Below are 18202 nucleotides of genomic sequence, written 5' to 3'. Positions count from 1 at the left end.
TATTTATTTATTTATTTTTTTATTTATTTTTTTATTTAGCAGGTGTCTCATGTATAGCGAGCACATGATTAGCAAGGTGATTTAAACTTTGCAGGTAATGATTAGCAATGCCTAATGCAAACAAATGCTAATTATCATTTGTGAAGTCCTGCTATCTAGGTGTGTGTATGTATGTGTGTGTGTGTGTGTGTGTGTGTGTATATATATATATATATATATATATATATATATATATATATATATATATATCTGGCACGGTGGAATTGCAAACAAAGCATAATGAAAATAATGAAGAAAGAAAAAACATTGTGGAGTCTTTTTAAGGTGTGTTTAGACCGCTCTTGAATCAGATCATGGTGCAATTGTTTCTAAGTACAAAAAATTCGTTTAGTTCTAGATAGCTGGGCCTAGATGTGAGAACGAACTTTGTCAATAGGAAATATTTATATGATGGGAATAACGAAAATATGAGTGTCAGAGGAAGATCTTACGTTTCTAAAGGGGGTGTAAAAGTTGCTGAGGTCAAATAGGTTAACAAACTGTAGCAGAGAGAAGAGAGGTTATGTTTGATTCTAGATCGGATGTGTAGCAAGTGGAGAGGACTAGCAGGGGTAATGAGTGCTCAATTCTCGGTACTCTTATGACGCTCCGAGCAGCGGTGTATCAGACTATTTGAAGTTTCTGTAGCAGGTATTGAAACAAACTAGATAGAAGAGAATTAGAATAGACAAGTCTTCAAAGTACTAAGGAACAATCAAATGTTTTAACGGAATGAGTAGAAAGTTCTGAATGGAGATGATGCGACTCACCTCAGATATACAGTTCATGACACGTTGCTGCAACGAAAACTGTCAAGAGTGACACCTAGGTTTTGTATTATCTCTTTGAATTTAATATTGATGTTGCTGAGAAACATTGTGTGAGGTAAATGATAAAACGAGAAACGATTTTTCGAGGTTACCAGAATGTCATCAGTTGTAGTATCATTCATATGCAACTTGTTACATGATATCCACGACTTCACATCTGAAATGCACTTCTCTACACCTCGGATGGTAGCATTGACTTCCGTTGGGTGACTATGATTTGGGTGTCGTCAGTATTCAGTTTGTTAGACAGTGGATGAGAACTTTTAACATTTGAAAGGTGCTGAATGTACAGGATGAGCAGAGCAAGTCTGAGAACATAACCATGTGGACATCTAAAACAAAGACGAACAGGACTGAAATGTGACCCATCTTCGTTGTATTGACCTTTCGGCTGAGTATGACTCGAACCATAGAAAGGTACCAAATGCATGCTGATGACGGTGAAGTAATACAGCATAGTCTACTGTGTCAATTGCAGAAGTTGAGTCAAGTAGAATGAAAACAGAAATCTTTTCACCATCCAAAGCAGAAAAAATGACAATAATTACTTTCAGAAAGGAAGGTTCAGTACTGTAACAAATACATTATGCATGTAAAAATAACGGAGGACACTTCTCTGCCTACTCAGTTACCAATTTAGGGATCAACGCTGTTGTTTTATGCTAAATGTAGCATAGAGTTACAAATTTGGTACCGATGTTTCGCTGATGCATTCAACTCTTATGCCTACATAATGCATGGTTTACTACCACATCTTTAAGGAATCCCAGTCCATTTTCCACTCTACCGGGAAACATGGTCATGATCGTACTCGTTTAGTATATAAGTGCAGCTAGCTGAAATGAATACTACTCTATTATTGGTCGACTGAAAATGGCGCACTGTATCTACTGATAATCTGATTTTCAGCAGACCAATATGGAGGCAGTATTTCATTAAATTTGTTCTGCTTGCATATTATTCTGGCGCTAGTGTGTGTGTGCGCTCGTGTGTGCGCGCGCGTGTATGTGTGAAAGGCGCGAAACTGTTTTGCTGTCAGCCTGCGCACTTTGCTTCCGAATTAAGCACCGATGATGGCATCAAGAAGAGTTAACTGGATTTAAATCATTTATATAAACATAGATAAATATATATGATGTATTTTGTTTTTTAACACAGAGAGCAATATAGATATACATGTTTATTAATGGGTAGTCCAACGTTCATTACACATTTCGCCAAATTAGATCAGGAACACAAGAAAACTGAATAAAAGGTTTCATGCAGATATTATGCACGGCTTTTAAGATGAGCAAGAGATTCTAGCGATTCATCTGTGCTTGTATATTTTTTCTCCTTTTTAACTCTGAGCCATGCACATTTGGATAAAGAATACACCGGAAAAGATCAACATCAATTTTAGTTCATTCAAGTGTGGTTAGAAGCATAACAATGAACAGTGTACATGGTAACCAAAACATAATACAATATCTTTCCTCCAATAATTCGGACTCGATATATATCCGACAAGTTAAGCTCGATGTATCTTTAATGTGTATACTTACTGACGTATACATAATGTGAAACAAAACAATCATATAACTTTTGTTTGACTCAGAGAGGTAATTTATAAAATATTTTTCATTTATTCCTCGTTTGGTCAGTGCCTTCTCATATTCTCTATTCTTTCTGTCTGTCTTTCTTCCTTCTTGCTAGCTTGATTTCTTTCTGGCTGTAAATCCCTTGGTTTCCCCTAATTCCAAGGACCCGATGATAACAGTCGTTAATTTTTCTCTAATCAATCAATGACCACAAATACGCAACATTAAATTGACAACTGGCTTCTACACTAAGCGAAAGGCAAAACATTAATACTGTTTCATGCAAGTGGTCTCTTTAGTGATCGAACGAAACAAACTATACTAATTTTCCTCTAATTAATGCATGACCATCACTATCACAAATACACATTCACATCGTAACTTCACACTTGCCTGCCTAGCTCACAACTGCATGGTTTCTCCTTATTACATTTCCGTAACGTAGCGCCGGTACTTAACTACCATAAAATACAAGTCACAACTCAAACACCAAATATCAGGAAATATTTTTCCTACGCTACCTTAAGACAGTCAAATCATGATGTTAAGCCTCATTTCGACTGTAACTCTACATCATTTTTACCATCATATCAAGAATAAAAGACGTTTCCAGATAACGGGGCAGTCCATTCTCAATAATTCCATTGTACGATTTACCAATCTCTATCATAAATACAGCACATGGAATCACAAAATCAATCAACACAATTCGATTTTAATGGGGACTAATTGGCTCAAGAGATACTTTTGCGGCTCTGACCTGAGCTCAATAAAACTAAACCATGCAATCATAAAAAAAACCCAACAATTTTTGGTGTATGTCATATCGAACAGATCTTATCATGCATTAATGAAGGGGGTTGCACTAAAGTGACAAATTTGTGTACACCAAAGTTAAAAATGTGTTCGGTGTTTTGGGGATGGGGTGGGGTGGCGGGTGTCATTTTAAATTTTAAACCGCAATCTTGCCAATAAAATTATTTTAACTGAAGATTGTCATGCAGATCTTGGATTATTTCATTTTTGAGAAAGGGACACATTCTCTGTATTTTCACATACCTCTGACAATTCGACGTTCGGGCCCCGAGTGGCCGAGTGGTCTAAAGCGCTCTCCGTTACGGATCACTGCCATCTCACCTCTGTCTGCGTGGGTTCGAGTCTAGGATTCGGCCGATGAGGGCATGTGAGAAAGCTTGCCAGTAGCTTCTCGTGGGTCGGTGGTTCTTCCAGGGTTTTTCCCGGGTTCTTCCTCCACCATTAATACTGGCCGTCATACATAGGCTATCGTTTTGCTGTAAAATGGCGTTAAACCCAACAACAACAACAACGATTAGAGTTCTTTAACTCCTGGACGTACATTTTTGCTTACATATGCAACAAACATAATACAAAATTCAATTTTAATTTAGTTTGTTAATATGGATGGGAGCTATGTGCATGAGGTGAGATTACTGCAGTATTTAGATTAAATTGATTTTTATTTAGAATCAAAATTCAAACTTATTGAATGTTCCCAATTTGATTGCATAATCTCTAACACTGTATATATGTGTGTCCCCGTTCTGATGGTAAAGATTGAGAAACAGTGTTTCTTGGACATCAACCACAAATCAATTACAAATGACATGCATATATCAAGTAAATAGATATAAATATATCTTTATCGCCCATAATTTGTTAAAATAAAAATGTCCCCGTTTTGATGGTAAAAATCATATGTCCCCGTTTTGAAGGTTTTACAACGATGTGTGTGTGTGTGTGTGTGTGTGCGTGTGTGTGTGTGTGTGTGTGTGTGTGTGTGATTTGTATTTTCAACGTAGCTTTAACAATTGTTGAGTCATATCGCTACGATGTCTACAGTGTGGAAGTTTATAGTGATGTCTAGCACTAGGGCGTCATGCCACAGACGCGTAGCATCACGACCCACTCAGTCACATCATCCTGACACCGAACCGACCAGTCCTAGCACTAAATTCTTAATGCTGAGCGCAAAGCGAGGTAACTGCAATACCGTTTTTATAAATCTTTGGTATGACTCGACCAAGTTTCAAACCCGCATCCTAGTCCGAGGAAGCCTGCCGAATGGGCCCCAAAGAGAATTGTACAACTGACCAAATGACCTGTTAAATGTTCACAAGATGCACGATCACCATTTCTAAATTGTCATTGAGTCACATCAGTATCAGAGATTCTTCAGAGAATTGTCCCGTTAAATGTTGATACTAAGAATATGGCTTAAGGAATATTGGTACTACGAACTGGCTTAACGGGTGGATGGGTGCGGTAGAATCAAATATTATATATAGCAGATAAAGAATTCAAAGTTATATCTGATTAACTTACAAAAATGTCATCTAAATGCTCGGGGTCAATCTTTTTTTAAGGAAAATGTATTTATATGAGCTACAACATGCAATTTAATATTGAATTTTATTCGAAATAGATCAAGAGTTGAAAAAGTATTGAGATAGTATTGAACAGTATTGAGATAGTATTGAACTATTGCATTGAGGTCTAAGCAACGAGTATTACATTTTTATAAGAGTGTTACATTTTTGTAACGAGTGTTAATTTTTCATATAGATTGGGTCTTGCGTAAAATGCACGTGGATAAAATGCACGTGGATGACAGGTAATGCCATATTGGTCTTCTACCAGGAAACCTTGTCGCTTGACTCACGGTCATATTAGACGCATACATGTAACCCGATGGCTGTCAGACTTTCCATACTGAATGTACAGTTATGGTCGGTACTGACTATATCTAAGAGAATTACAGAATATTCCTGAACCACATACTGTGAAATATCTTATTTACTTGCTTACATGTTACTTCCTTTCGTCTACGCTGTCACCTCGTATATCTTCAGGCTTCATTAGTCTTTCGTTCTTAAGATAATTAAAAGTACATGTTATTAGCTACTTATCCTAAATATACCTTATATGTATGCGTAAATGGGATGTATAGTGAATTTGATTGCACGTATAAGAACTATTCTTTTTGTGGTATGCGCTTCGGCTAGTGTGTGAAAAGGTACTTCCCGCCAAAATGAGTGTGAATCAAATCAATAACAATACAATTTTTAACAAAATTAGAAACCGATCAGGTAAGATATATGAGCAGTTGCACATTTTACAAGATGGTACTTCGTCGTTCTAGCGGATGTCATGACTGTCATTAATCGTGTGTGTTCAATTGCGGTCATTATGCCTGTATTCATTTATATATCCATTAATAAATCCATGCGAGTTCCAACTTTGGATTGTACGGTGTGTCGTATAGGCCAGTAAAACGAAAGAGTTTATACTTATGTATACAGTTAGTTATGTACATGTTTATGGTGATTTAGTGACACGTTTCTATATTTGTGATATTTAGCTATTTTATTTTGTTTTGTGTAAGACATTTGAAGATTGGATAAATTAGTTTTTATTGTTGTACAGTGTAGTTATTTACAAAGTTATTGGGGCATTTGAATACAGGACACAAGGGGGCCGATCATTGTAACTGGTGGTCCATATAAAGCTACAATATTAGACCAAAGTCTTAGGTTGTGTTCAGCTTTCCTCGAACCCATTATTATGATACATAGAAGTCAGAGATTTAAACTCGAGATGCGTTAATTAAAGAATTTTAGAAAACTGACATACTAGGTGTGGTACAATAGATGGTTTAGCATATACATAAGGACATGTGAGCAGAATATATATATATGTATATATATATATATATATATATATATATATATATATATATATATATATATATATATATATATATCTTTATTTTGGGAAATACAATGTTTTGAATTAAAGTTATGTCATTATTATTATTAATACCAAAATACACGGATAACTGTGTCTTCTTCATAAACTGCTGTTCATGGCCAATACAGGCCTTCGTGCCTTTTTAGGAACTACTATCAGTGTTGTCCATTTTAGTTGCAAACAACTGTGCCAAAAAACATCGCATATTCAGTTTCTCCAAGTGTTACTCGAAACCCACTTCTCATCACTCATACAAGAGTGTCAGTGGCGTTTCATTTGCAGTACATACGTATTCGATACATTGCATCAAAGTCTGTAGACAAAAAAGGTATGGATCTTTTTAAAATAAGAAGTTATTTTTTCACACCCTCAGTACTACATACATACACACACTCAGGCCACAAGAGAGCATTGCCTCCGAAGTAGACACTACGTCGAAATATATAGACGAATTCTCTACAATTGCACATTTCATCACACGGCATAAAATATGTAGATTTGCAACATTTCTCTTGCATATACAAAAAAGCCACGCGGTGATGCGTTAGCTTTGCTCCACCTCTGGTCCGGATTCGATCTTAGGTGTTCGCATGTACAAGACCCAAACCAAAGTTGATGGTTTCCTCAGAGATTTCCCATTCCCTTCACTGAAGAAGAGCACTTCTCGCAAATAACCAAGACGTTGAAAGTGTTTGGTACACTTTGTGACAATTGATGTCTACAACTGACAAGGATACAGTTATTGTAACATAGAGGAAAAAGGAACCTACTATGCAAAAGATATCGCCAGTCTCTCTGATGCATTAGACTCATTTTAATAGGATTTTTTTTATACTTCAAACGACGGCTCAAACACGTCATTTCACGTACAACCTATTTCCGGTCAGGTATGAATAGTAACCAAACGGAACCGAACTAAATTTGATCGGAATATTGACTCTGTCTATCTTCCTGTCTCACACACATACAGCGCAGATATATATATATATATATATATATATATATATATATATATATATATATATATATATATATATATATATATATTATGTATATACATATATGTATGTATATGTATATATATATATATATATATATATATATATATATATATATATATATATATATATATGTATGTATATATGTATATATATATGTGTATATATATATATAAATTATAAAATATATATATAAATTATAAATTATATGTATGTATATATGTATATATATGTATGTATATATATATATATATATATATATATATATATATATATATATATATATATATATATATATATATAAATTATAAAATATATATATAAATTATAAAATAAACAACACCAACACGTAGAATGTGTGACCGGTTTCGCTTTAATGCTTCAAAAGACTGAATTCAAACTGAATTCAATATCTTGCTTACGTCATTGAATATGTTGTTTCTAAGTGATGAATGAAATAAACAATATGACATAAACAAGATGACGTCATAGCTTACATTTTTAACGTAATCATCTTATACTTTAACGAATAATTTACATGGAGATGTGCATATACAGCAAAGATTAATGATATCTTAATACATAAAAATATATAAAACTGGATCTTAAAGATACACATATCTCTGCTGATAACTATATAAAAATTTATTAATAAATAGAGATAAACAGTTTTAGTAACATTTATATTATGTATAATGCATACTTATTAGAGGCATAGAAAATAAATAAATAGAAAAGAGAAAGTTTAAAAAAAAGTTTGATAAAAATTAACTGATATTTCCAGAAAAACAAACTACAAGTTTCAAGGATAACAGCCTTTTATTATTAATCTGCTAATTAATAATTATTAATTTGCTACGGTGCAAAATCAAAGGGAGGTAAGTATGTTCTGACCTCAAAAAGTAGTTCCTGTAGTGAAAAAATATTGTTATTTTTTCACTGCAGTGAAATATCAATATTATTTTAATGAGAAAATCAAGTAATTCACTGCTTGGCATAAAATAAATAGAGGATATTTGCTTGAAACGAGTGAATAACGGATATATTTCATCGAGCGGGTGAAAAACTCAGTATTTTCACGAGTGGCGTAGCCACGAGTGAAAATGCTAGAGTTTTCACCCACGAGATGAAATGTATCCGTTATTTACTCGTTTCAAGCAAATATTCTTTTTATTTTATGCTCACATACGTTGGCTACCTAAAGTTTGTGACACAGTGAATGAGAAAATTTCTTACGGTAATGTCAGCTGTTTACCGTACATGTTCTGCTGTGCTATGTGTACATGCGCACAAAATTAGTTCCACATCAGATTGATGAAAATTAACTGATATTTCCAGAATAACAAACTACAAGTTTCAAGGATAACAGACAGGGATTATTAATCTGCTAATTATTAACTATTAATTTGCTAAGGTGCAAAATCAAAGGGAGGTAAGTATGTTCTGACCTCAAAAAATATTGTTATTTTTTCACTGCAGTGAAATATCAATAATATTTTAACTAGAAAATCAAGTAATTCACTGCTTAGCATAAAATAAAATTAATTATTTATAAAATACTTCATAGCAAGCGTTGTGAACACCATATTTTTTATACATATTTTTTATTATATAAATAGGGTTCTAATAACCGACTTAATAGCTGAACAAATTATATTAGTACATATATTTTATGTATTTATCTAATTTTATTTTTATTTATTAATGTTTTTTCTTTATTTTCTTCTTCTTTACTTTCTCTTTTCTATTTATTTATTTTCTATACCTCTAATAAGTGTGCATTATACATAATATAAATGTTACTAAAACTGTTTATCTCTATTTATTAATATATATATATATATATATATATATATATGTATGTGTGTGTGTGTGTATATATAGATATGTATATGTATATATATAAATATATATATATATATATATATATATATATATATATATATATATATATATATATATATATATATATATATATATATATATATATATATATATATTCGTTTCTTCAGAAAGTATAACTGTACACGTGATTTAAATGGCATCACGGCCAAGGATAACCAGAACACAGCAACCTTTGAGGGAGCCGAGGTCCGGACTTTGTTCAAGTTTATTACGTGGCCTGTAAGTAAAATCCGACTTGTCTTAAGCACACCTTGATTTACGATAAACTTCAATTTCTTTCATGTTTACCACAGAAAACAAATGTAACGTTAAAGCGCGAACTGTACTTGTTCACTATGCAGTAATGCATGTTGAACATTCGTAATTTGCACGATTATCCCATTAAAAAGAATCCCCACCTCATTTCTGTGTAGTCCCCCGATGTGCTGGCTTGAAATTTCCCGAGTGGGGAAAAAAGCATACGTCCAAAAACACAAGCATGCTTTGAATATTATTATTAGGCTCTTCTTGGATGCTCTGTTCTTATCTTCTGTTTCGTGTTTCCATCCTTCAGTTCTTCTTTTCTAATGTATTAATTTTAGTTATGAATTTAACTTATAGGGCAATATGCAGCTTCTTATCAACGTGACAGATGTTGACAGTCACGGTTATCAGTTGGTGGACACATTCGCTTACAACTATAGCACCACAAATGTGGGAAATAACGGAAGGGAAACAACGATTGGAAAACTAGAAATCTCTGGAAACAGACCAATTGCTGCTACTCGCTGCATATCTCTCTCTCTCTCTCTCATATATATATATATATATATATATATATATATATATATATATATATATATATATATATATATATATATATATATATATATATATATATACAAATTCTGGGCACATCTATCTATAATAAACAATTAGTGAAGAATGTATAACTTTGCAATCTTCAGCTAAGTTTATTTGTTCTTTTCAGAAATGTTACTTCAAAATAATGATGTTGATCATGAATGTAAAACAATCATGAACATGGTCACATCTCTTTCAACACGCACAAATCCACCTTAATTACAACTAGTGTGGCTGTTTCGACATGAAGTCGTATCAATTGACATTTTTGTATAATGTTTAATAAATTCGTTTCAATGTTAATCGTAGATCATTCTGAACTATCAGATTGTACATGGGGATCTCGGTATAATGCGACCAACATTATTATGGCAAGGACTGTTATATGAAATGTATCGGGCAGAGCGGATGTGAGGGGCATTACACGTGTGACCAGAACGGTTACAAGTCATGTAGCTTCGGATGGACGGGTGAAAACTGCACAGAACAGATTCCCGGGGCTGAGGCGGACTGCAGTGTCTATCACGGTACGAAAATGTAGCCTCTCTCTCTCTCTCTCTCTCTCTCTCTCTCTCTCTCTCTCTCTCTCTCTCTCTCATATGTTGTGTCTGACTCATATCCTGTCTACAGTGTCATGGTACTAGTGTTTCTGTAGGCTTATCTCCTGGAAAGATGCGTGGCACACTAGATTAAACTATCAATAATTATATTCTTTTTAAAAACTTTCCCTCCATATATACATTTTGAGGTGCAACACGCCTAAAAATGAATTTGTAGAAGTTCTTATTTGCATATAAATCAAGGTAGTTTTGGGCTTGATATTTGCTATCACAAATATCAATTAATGTAAGAAAGAAAAAGAAAAAGAAAACCACTTTTTAATTAAAAAAACTTTTATGCCAGTTTTGTCTCAAATGAGTCATACCTTTTACATGGTGGAGAACTGGATGAGAAGGTAGGCGGAAAGTAATATGACTTCTGAGTCAAGCATTAATGCAAAAATCTTTCAGAACTCTCTTTGTTAAATAATTGTTTCATGCGACAAAAATAAAATATATAGAATTTTATATCAAAGGTCAAAATGAGTTCGTTCCAAGTAAATGGGTCGGAACCTACCACTGCCCATCACAACCGAGTTCTTCAACCGTGCTGAATGTCACAAAATCGGAAACGAGAATTGAAGTTGTAGGTGATTTTTTTTTTAATGGAACCACGTATCCTATGAAAGGAACCTACGCCAGCACTGTGCATTTTCTGACAGTTCAGACCTCTTGGCAGGATTTCATCGGTAACCTTTCCAGAATCGAGCTCGACCTAACGGTGCACAAACACGTGCTGATGAAAGGATCTATGATTGTCACAGGGGAGACAACTCATACATGTGAGATAACGCTCACACGTACCCAAGGTAAGTCGACTTCACGTCTTAGGATCTTATTTTCAAAGGATGGTTTGACGGATAGGATGTTTGTTCGAGGCAAAAACCGTTTAGCTTACCTTTATTTGATTGTTACTTATTTTAGAGTAATTTGCCAGAGAAATCTATTCGATAAATAAAAAAACTTCGAATTTCTGCTTTTTAAAATAAAAAATTAAATAACAAAAGATATCTAAATAAAAAACGAATAGATTTTTTAAAAATGCAGAAAGTGCAAAAATGTATTTAGGTCGTTAAATAAAAGTAGATCAACAATAATTAACAAGTTACTTTTTAAGAATAGGACATTTGTTTTCCGCTGCTTATGTCGCAACATGGAGTTTGTGGCATACAACAGAGATTTAGTTAGAACATAATTTTCTATAAATGGATAAGCCGGATTTAGCGATAGGTCAGTTGAGCAGTGCCTTTGATAAACGGATCATCAGTATGTCCATCTATTAATTGGACAAAAATTTTCGATCATCAGATTGGATATGAGATCACAAGCTGCATCGCATACCTTCGTTTATTAACTTTGTCGCAAAATATATTGGTAATATTCAATACCTTGAAAGTTTAGACCAGTTTAGTAGAGGTATACTGAACTCAAACGTGATTCCTCTAAAAAGTGGCCGGTTTGTGAAACTACAAAATTTGTCTGAGAAAAGCTAGGATCTTTTAAAATGCGTTGAATCAATTGTTTCTGAATTTTTGAAGTATTCCCAAATATTGATATTGCGACTTTCATTTGAGTTGAAATAAAGAATCGAGTAATTTGCTTAATTATCATTTTTGTAGGGTGGAAGGGAAATCCCGACTTCATACCGTACAGTGCAAGTGAATTTATTTAAAGATACATTTCGCACGTATTCAGCTGTGTGATGCAAGAATTTTACATAAATCACGTGAAAAATGTTTTTATGAATGAATTCCTAATATAAGGTGTTACTAAATCATTCGATTTCTTTTTTACGTTGGTTTTTGTTACTGTTAACAGATATTAATGTGTTTTAATTTAATTTTTTTTCAAGCCTCTAATTCTTTTTTAGTCTTCTTTGGAGGCTGTAATTTCCGCGGAACTTGTATAAGATTAGGCCAAAATAAGGAACAGCATTATTGCTGCTGCAAGGAAGGTTAGCTAAAATTTATCTGCAATTTTTTAAGAGACAAAGGTGAATGTAGAAACATTTTATTTGATATTTATCTTCTTATGTATTCAATGTGAAGATAAATTAAGTCAAATAAGGGGAGATAAAATTATTATTTGGCTTAAAACTTCAATCCTTCTCTTTCGATTCATCACAAGAGATCATGGTACGAAGCATTCATTTAGTTATTAATTCAGCCTTGTATGTATGTATGTATGTATGTATGTATGTATGTAGTTTTTATTTATTTGTTTATGACCTCTATCTATTGTTGTTCTCTAGGCTGCACATCCGGTACAAATTAAAGACTATACGAGACATGACTAATAGCTGTAATATTGGATCTTGATCAAGCTAGATGTAACATGTACACAAAAAGAGTGCCGAAATTTATGACTTTTTGAAACGAATGGGACTTAAAACCCTACGACTTTTACCCCAACATATGAGAAGACTGCCGGTCCATGTGTGGGAAGTTTTGTTGATTTTGTGTATTAGTGGAATATTTTAATGCTTTTATCTGACAGTTTGTTTCAAAATATCAAATATACTAACTCTCATCACATCACAAGGAGGAGAATATAAATTATGATAAATATGTTCTGTTTCCGTGTATATAATCCAGCTGGTTACTACATTCATTCAATAAGAACATCTTTTAGATTTAATGGATGTATGACAACGGTTATTGCTTCAGTTTAAAGTACGATACATAACTGATATTCGGTTATTTCAGGATACAGCGGAACCAACTGCGAAACATCAGTAAATGAATATATCACAACATGAATGCAGGGTACTTTGCCTCTGTTTCTTACATCTTTTGTCAACAACATATTTTTATTTAAGATAAGGACACAAACTTATAAAAATAGTATGTTTTGATTTTTTAAAAACCCACAAGATAAATCCCTGCACTGAAAAATGGAGCAAATGTTTAAAGAAGAGGGAAGGTGAAAGAGATTTAGACGACAACATTTTTTTAATAACAATTAGTAAATTGTGCAGTGAGCTATGGTGAGTTTACATTTAATATTCGAACTCGTTTACGTTCATATGAAACATAATTGGCAATGAACAGCTGTCATAATTATTCGACATTGGTTTCCATGAACATGTTAGATTGAAATCACCATAGTGTTAGTCTAAGGAAAAAATATTTAACAAGCTGCTGTAGAAACTCAAACATTTTCTTTCGCACAATGGTTATCTTTTACCACTTTTAAAATAATCATTTTATTAACTATTGTTCTAAATCGAGTACACTATTTTATGACAACAATTTCTGCATGTTATATTCTGTTCGGTTCAATTTTAAAATTCACGTATGCAGTTTCACATTATTTATCCACTTGCAGAAATCGCGCCTCTCCGGCAGCAGACATTAATCAGTTTTTCGATTAATAAATGATACCCCAGACATTGAAACTTTTAATCAAAGTATATAAATATACAACGTTTTAAATGGACAGAATATGTTTGAATATGCTTTGGAATTGAGTAAAGTTTTATGATGGCAATGCCTGATATCATTTGCTTGAACAGTCTATAGTAAATATACTATTTTGTCAAATTAATTGTTTGTTAGAAAGCCTATAGGACTTTTATCTTACAGTTCTTCTTCTCCTCCTTCTCCAGAACCTCAAAGCGCAACCAGACCTTCCTCCATACCGAACCTGAAAACACCTCCAAAAGCTTACCCTTCAACATCAAAGTCGGTTTCATCTTCTATCATGTCTTCTAGATCGTCGATAGTTACAACGACGACTCAGTCATCGACATCATATCAAACAGTGCCACTAACATCGTCAACTACATCACGTCTTCCTCGAACTTCTTTGTCAACATTAGCATCTGCTGCTCCTGCAGCTGTAACAAATTCAACCTCAACACCAATTGAGTCAACAAGTTTGAAAGCAACAACTACAACAATATCTACAATCGAATCAACAGTATATGTTTCTGACTCAACGAAAACAGCAAGTCGCTCGTCGACTGAGTCCACAATGGTTATTGCAAGAACTACAGATGCAATAACTACTACACAAACACCAACTAATGCTCAAACCACAAAGACAATTGCTTCCATTGGAGACTCAATAACATCCACAATATCTACAAATATTTCATCAAAAGGTACTACACTATCTTCCACTACATTTCCGTCAACACCAACCTCAAGATCATCGCCAAGTACATTTACAACAACACAAAATTCGCTCACGTCTACAACAATGACATACCACAATCCGACGAATCTTTCTTATACCACGGGAACTTCTGCAATCCATTCAATAGTCAAATCTTCTTCAAAGTTTACGACAACCCAACCAAGCAACAATCACACGCTTGCTCCCAAGTTCCTGGCGAATAGTTCCTCCGAAGTAACTACCAAACCAACGCAACTGTCCACAACAAAATCAACGACGCTATCTAATGGACTAGCAAATGAAGTGACTATCGCCAGCTCCACAAAAATGGCAACAGCAATGCTGAGCGAGAAATATGGTACCAGACCCACTGACAGCAAAGACAGACCTAAATACAGTCTTTATCGTATCTTGCTGATAGAAATTCTTAGTCAACAGTAATCATCTTACCGGACGCATACTTGTCTTGAGAAAATTTATCAGCCGTGAATTCAGAAACATTTATTTCACTACTCAGTCATCATATGATACATCCGGAATTGTCTTGCAGCATTTTAAAATAATGATTTGTTTACATAAACGCGTCGTGTGAACTGCAACCGAGAAAGATATTCTATTCACAAGGTATAAACTTGGAATTTCCGTATCCTGTTGTTCTTTGGGCCATCAGAAAATGCTCCAGTTTGCTGTTAAATCAGAGTTAGATGCGCATTTCATCGTACAGATTTGCTTGATCGTTCTGAGATGTCTAGATTTCAGCAGCATCCGATACTGGGTGACTTTTGTATACGCCCCCTCTGCGTTCTGAAGTGATAAAACACTAGCAAATCACATACAGAAAATGAAACTCAACAACGTGAAGAAATTCATTCTTTCCACCAAAGATATATATGACACAAACTCGGTAAAAAAAAATGCATTAAAGAAATGAATAAAGTGAGGTAAAGTTTTGCTTTAGGAGAAAAAGAGGGTACATAGAACTTCACACTTTTAGTATAGAAAAACCATGAGCTGCTTGAGCTGGTTGTCTCTCTTATTTTCCGCACCATCTTGGAGAAACGTTCCAATGCTCAATAGTTATTAGATTAAATCGTCACATTTAATTTAGGGAGTCTCAATCATTCTTTGTCTCATAATTTTCAAACTGTCGTAATAATATTAGAATGTCGTTAGTACTAAATACGTAAAATTATATTAAGATAACATTCAATGAAAAAGCTGGTTTCGAATATTTAGGCATTCGGTCATTATCCTAAAATCAAACAAAACAAGAAAATGCATAAGTGAAAGCACACATACTGAGACGATAGTGATATCGTTAAAGTATGTGGAAAAACGTTTTCCTATGTATGACTGTAAAATACAGAGAAGCAGTTTCAATTTTAGAGGTAGCTTATAGATGTAGTAGTTGGATCAAACTTGTATGGATATAAGAGCTTCAAACAAAAGAACCATTAGGTCTGGCTTGCTTGAGTTTCTTAATGGCATATCTTGACAAACAATGTTACTTAATGGGTATGGATTTTAATTTACGTTGCAACTGGTTTCATTATTACTTCAAGGTGTAAATGTTAAGGAATAGAACTTGAACTTACACCATAGAGATAAGAGCTCGATACTCATCGACGCCTCAGCCATCGCGGATATCTTAAACCAGTGTGAATGAATTTATTCTATTTTAAAAACTAGAGAAGGTATAACGATTAAACTTAGGATAAAAATGCTCCCTTAATAAGTTATGTGTCGCGCATTCAAAATGCAGTTTGCTCAACAACTTGGAATATTTGACAAAGTAAGCAGCCATTGTTTGACCTATCAATGGCTGCTTACTTTAAGATACAAATGCTACAAATTTATAATGATACTTAAACGTAACTGTATACACTGATGTCCAAAGGAATGAACATAAATTGAGATCTTTTATTTATCACACAGTTGGTAAACTTTGCCTACAGTGTGTGCAGTTTTATATATTTGATATTATACAGATGAAAATATCACTTTATTTGATTCTGATTGGTCCAAATAAGCACATGAAATTATGTTGCAGTCCTATCTTTACTGATTGGCTGCGATCTTGGAAAAGTTCTTTTAACCCTGCCTTCTGAAATTATTTGTCATTGAACATTTTTGGCCGCCATTTCTTTTATTCGACTTGCGAAAGGTAATTGGAAAATAATGGTCTTGTCTGTTTCAACATTGCCATTTTACAGGGGTTTGTCTTGTCATGTAATCATAACATGAAAAATGGCAAAACCCTAAGACAGGAACAATAACGAGTAAAACTATACGTATTGCTTAGATGATAATGAGAGTGGGGGTGGTGATGGATGGACGGTATATATGTAGCATGGAACCCACCCTATATACAAGCTTGGTTTAAATGTAAAATTACAGAAGTAAATAAGCTCACCTTTGTTCACAGAAGAATGTAGACATAAACTGGTCTCCCCAACTAACAGAAATTTATCCAACCATAGCATATTTATGCTGTAAATATGTGATGCAAGTATGACTCAAAAAGAGACTTGTTTGCGTCTTCTGTACACTCTAATGTTCCAAATCAATAACTGCAAATATCCGGTCAAAAATACATTACAGTAAATATGTGTACTTTTGCATCTAGTATTCTTCCTTTCACAAAAATATCGCAACAATGTAATGTTAAGTTATATGTGGAATTTCAAACTCTGTCACTGTGTTGAGTAGAACAACTCAGACCAATACTGTGTACCGTACCAAATAAAATGACATCACACGCACTGGACATTTTGTGTTGACTAATGTTCTGTCTTTAGTAAAATGTTCTGTTTATTTGGATGGATGCTTATTCTTTGATTTATAGTTATTAAAAATGTATAATATACTTTTACTATTTCAACTTTGTTTGGGATTCTTTTTTACTCACAACAAATGAAAGGTACAGCGTTTGTCAGAATGAACGAAATTATCCGTTCTTCTTACTATCTCAATAATTGCTACTGAAATAAACTATGTGATAAAAAGAATTTTAAATGGGTAATGATTTAGTATTAAATTTGTGAAACGAGTTAAATAATATGCAGCTTTTGCTCGCCAAAGCTCGCAAAAGCTGGACATTATTCAACTCGTTTCATGAATTCAATATTAAATCGTTACCCATTTGAGATCCTCGGTATCATATATTTCATATGATTGCACTCTCCGAATCCTTACATAGGCTCAACTGCACGATTTAGCTATCCCTATTGTCCTGGATTGCTATCTATCATGGCAAAGGTTTTGTCTGTCGGCATGCATTTTAATATTGTTCCTCATACGAGGATAGTTCTGTATCAATGCAAGTAGCTATTTCTGCTTCTTATCGTTTGTGCTCTTTTGGCCTTGCGTAATCTGTTATTATAATTTTAAAGTTAAAAAGATGTTTTGATGCATGTTAAGCCTGAAGTATTTCCCTTCAAGAACAGCTTCTTTGGTAGCCATATTATGAAGGTGAATTGGATTGTAGTTACAGTTGTTGTGATCACGGTAAGTTAGACGAC

General features: G+C 33.8%; 1 protein-coding gene across 2 annotated transcripts; it reads left to right on the top strand.

The window, feature by feature from the left end:
* Window positions 1–9977: 9977 nt before the first annotated feature.
* Window positions 9978–17562, top strand: LOC149807499 (uncharacterized). 2 transcript variants are annotated; one of them, XM_089967275.1, is made up of 4 exons: window positions 9978–10490; window positions 11039–11371; window positions 12433–12516; window positions 14170–17562. In XM_089967275.1, exons 1-4 carry the CDS (start codon window positions 10349–10351, stop codon window positions 15120–15122), a joined length of 1512 nt encoding a protein of 503 aa, XP_089823401.1. In that variant the 5' UTR covers window positions 9978–10348; the 3' UTR covers window positions 15123–17562. The 2 variants fall into 2 exon arrangements, 1 of the variants encoding a protein (XP_089823401.1); XR_016422761.1 differs by lacking the exons at window positions 9978–10490; window positions 11039–11371; window positions 12433–12516 and adding an exon at window positions 12534–13327.
* Window positions 17563–18202: the final 640 nt, after the last annotated feature.

Source organism: Sinohyriopsis cumingii, chromosome 1 (genome assembly GCF_028554795.1).
Source record: "Sinohyriopsis cumingii isolate HCF-2022 chromosome 1, ASM2855479v2, whole genome shotgun sequence".
Taxonomy (NCBI): Eukaryota; Metazoa; Mollusca; class Bivalvia; order Unionida; family Unionidae; genus Sinohyriopsis; species Sinohyriopsis cumingii.
This window is presented reverse-complemented; position numbering and strand designations above follow the sequence as displayed.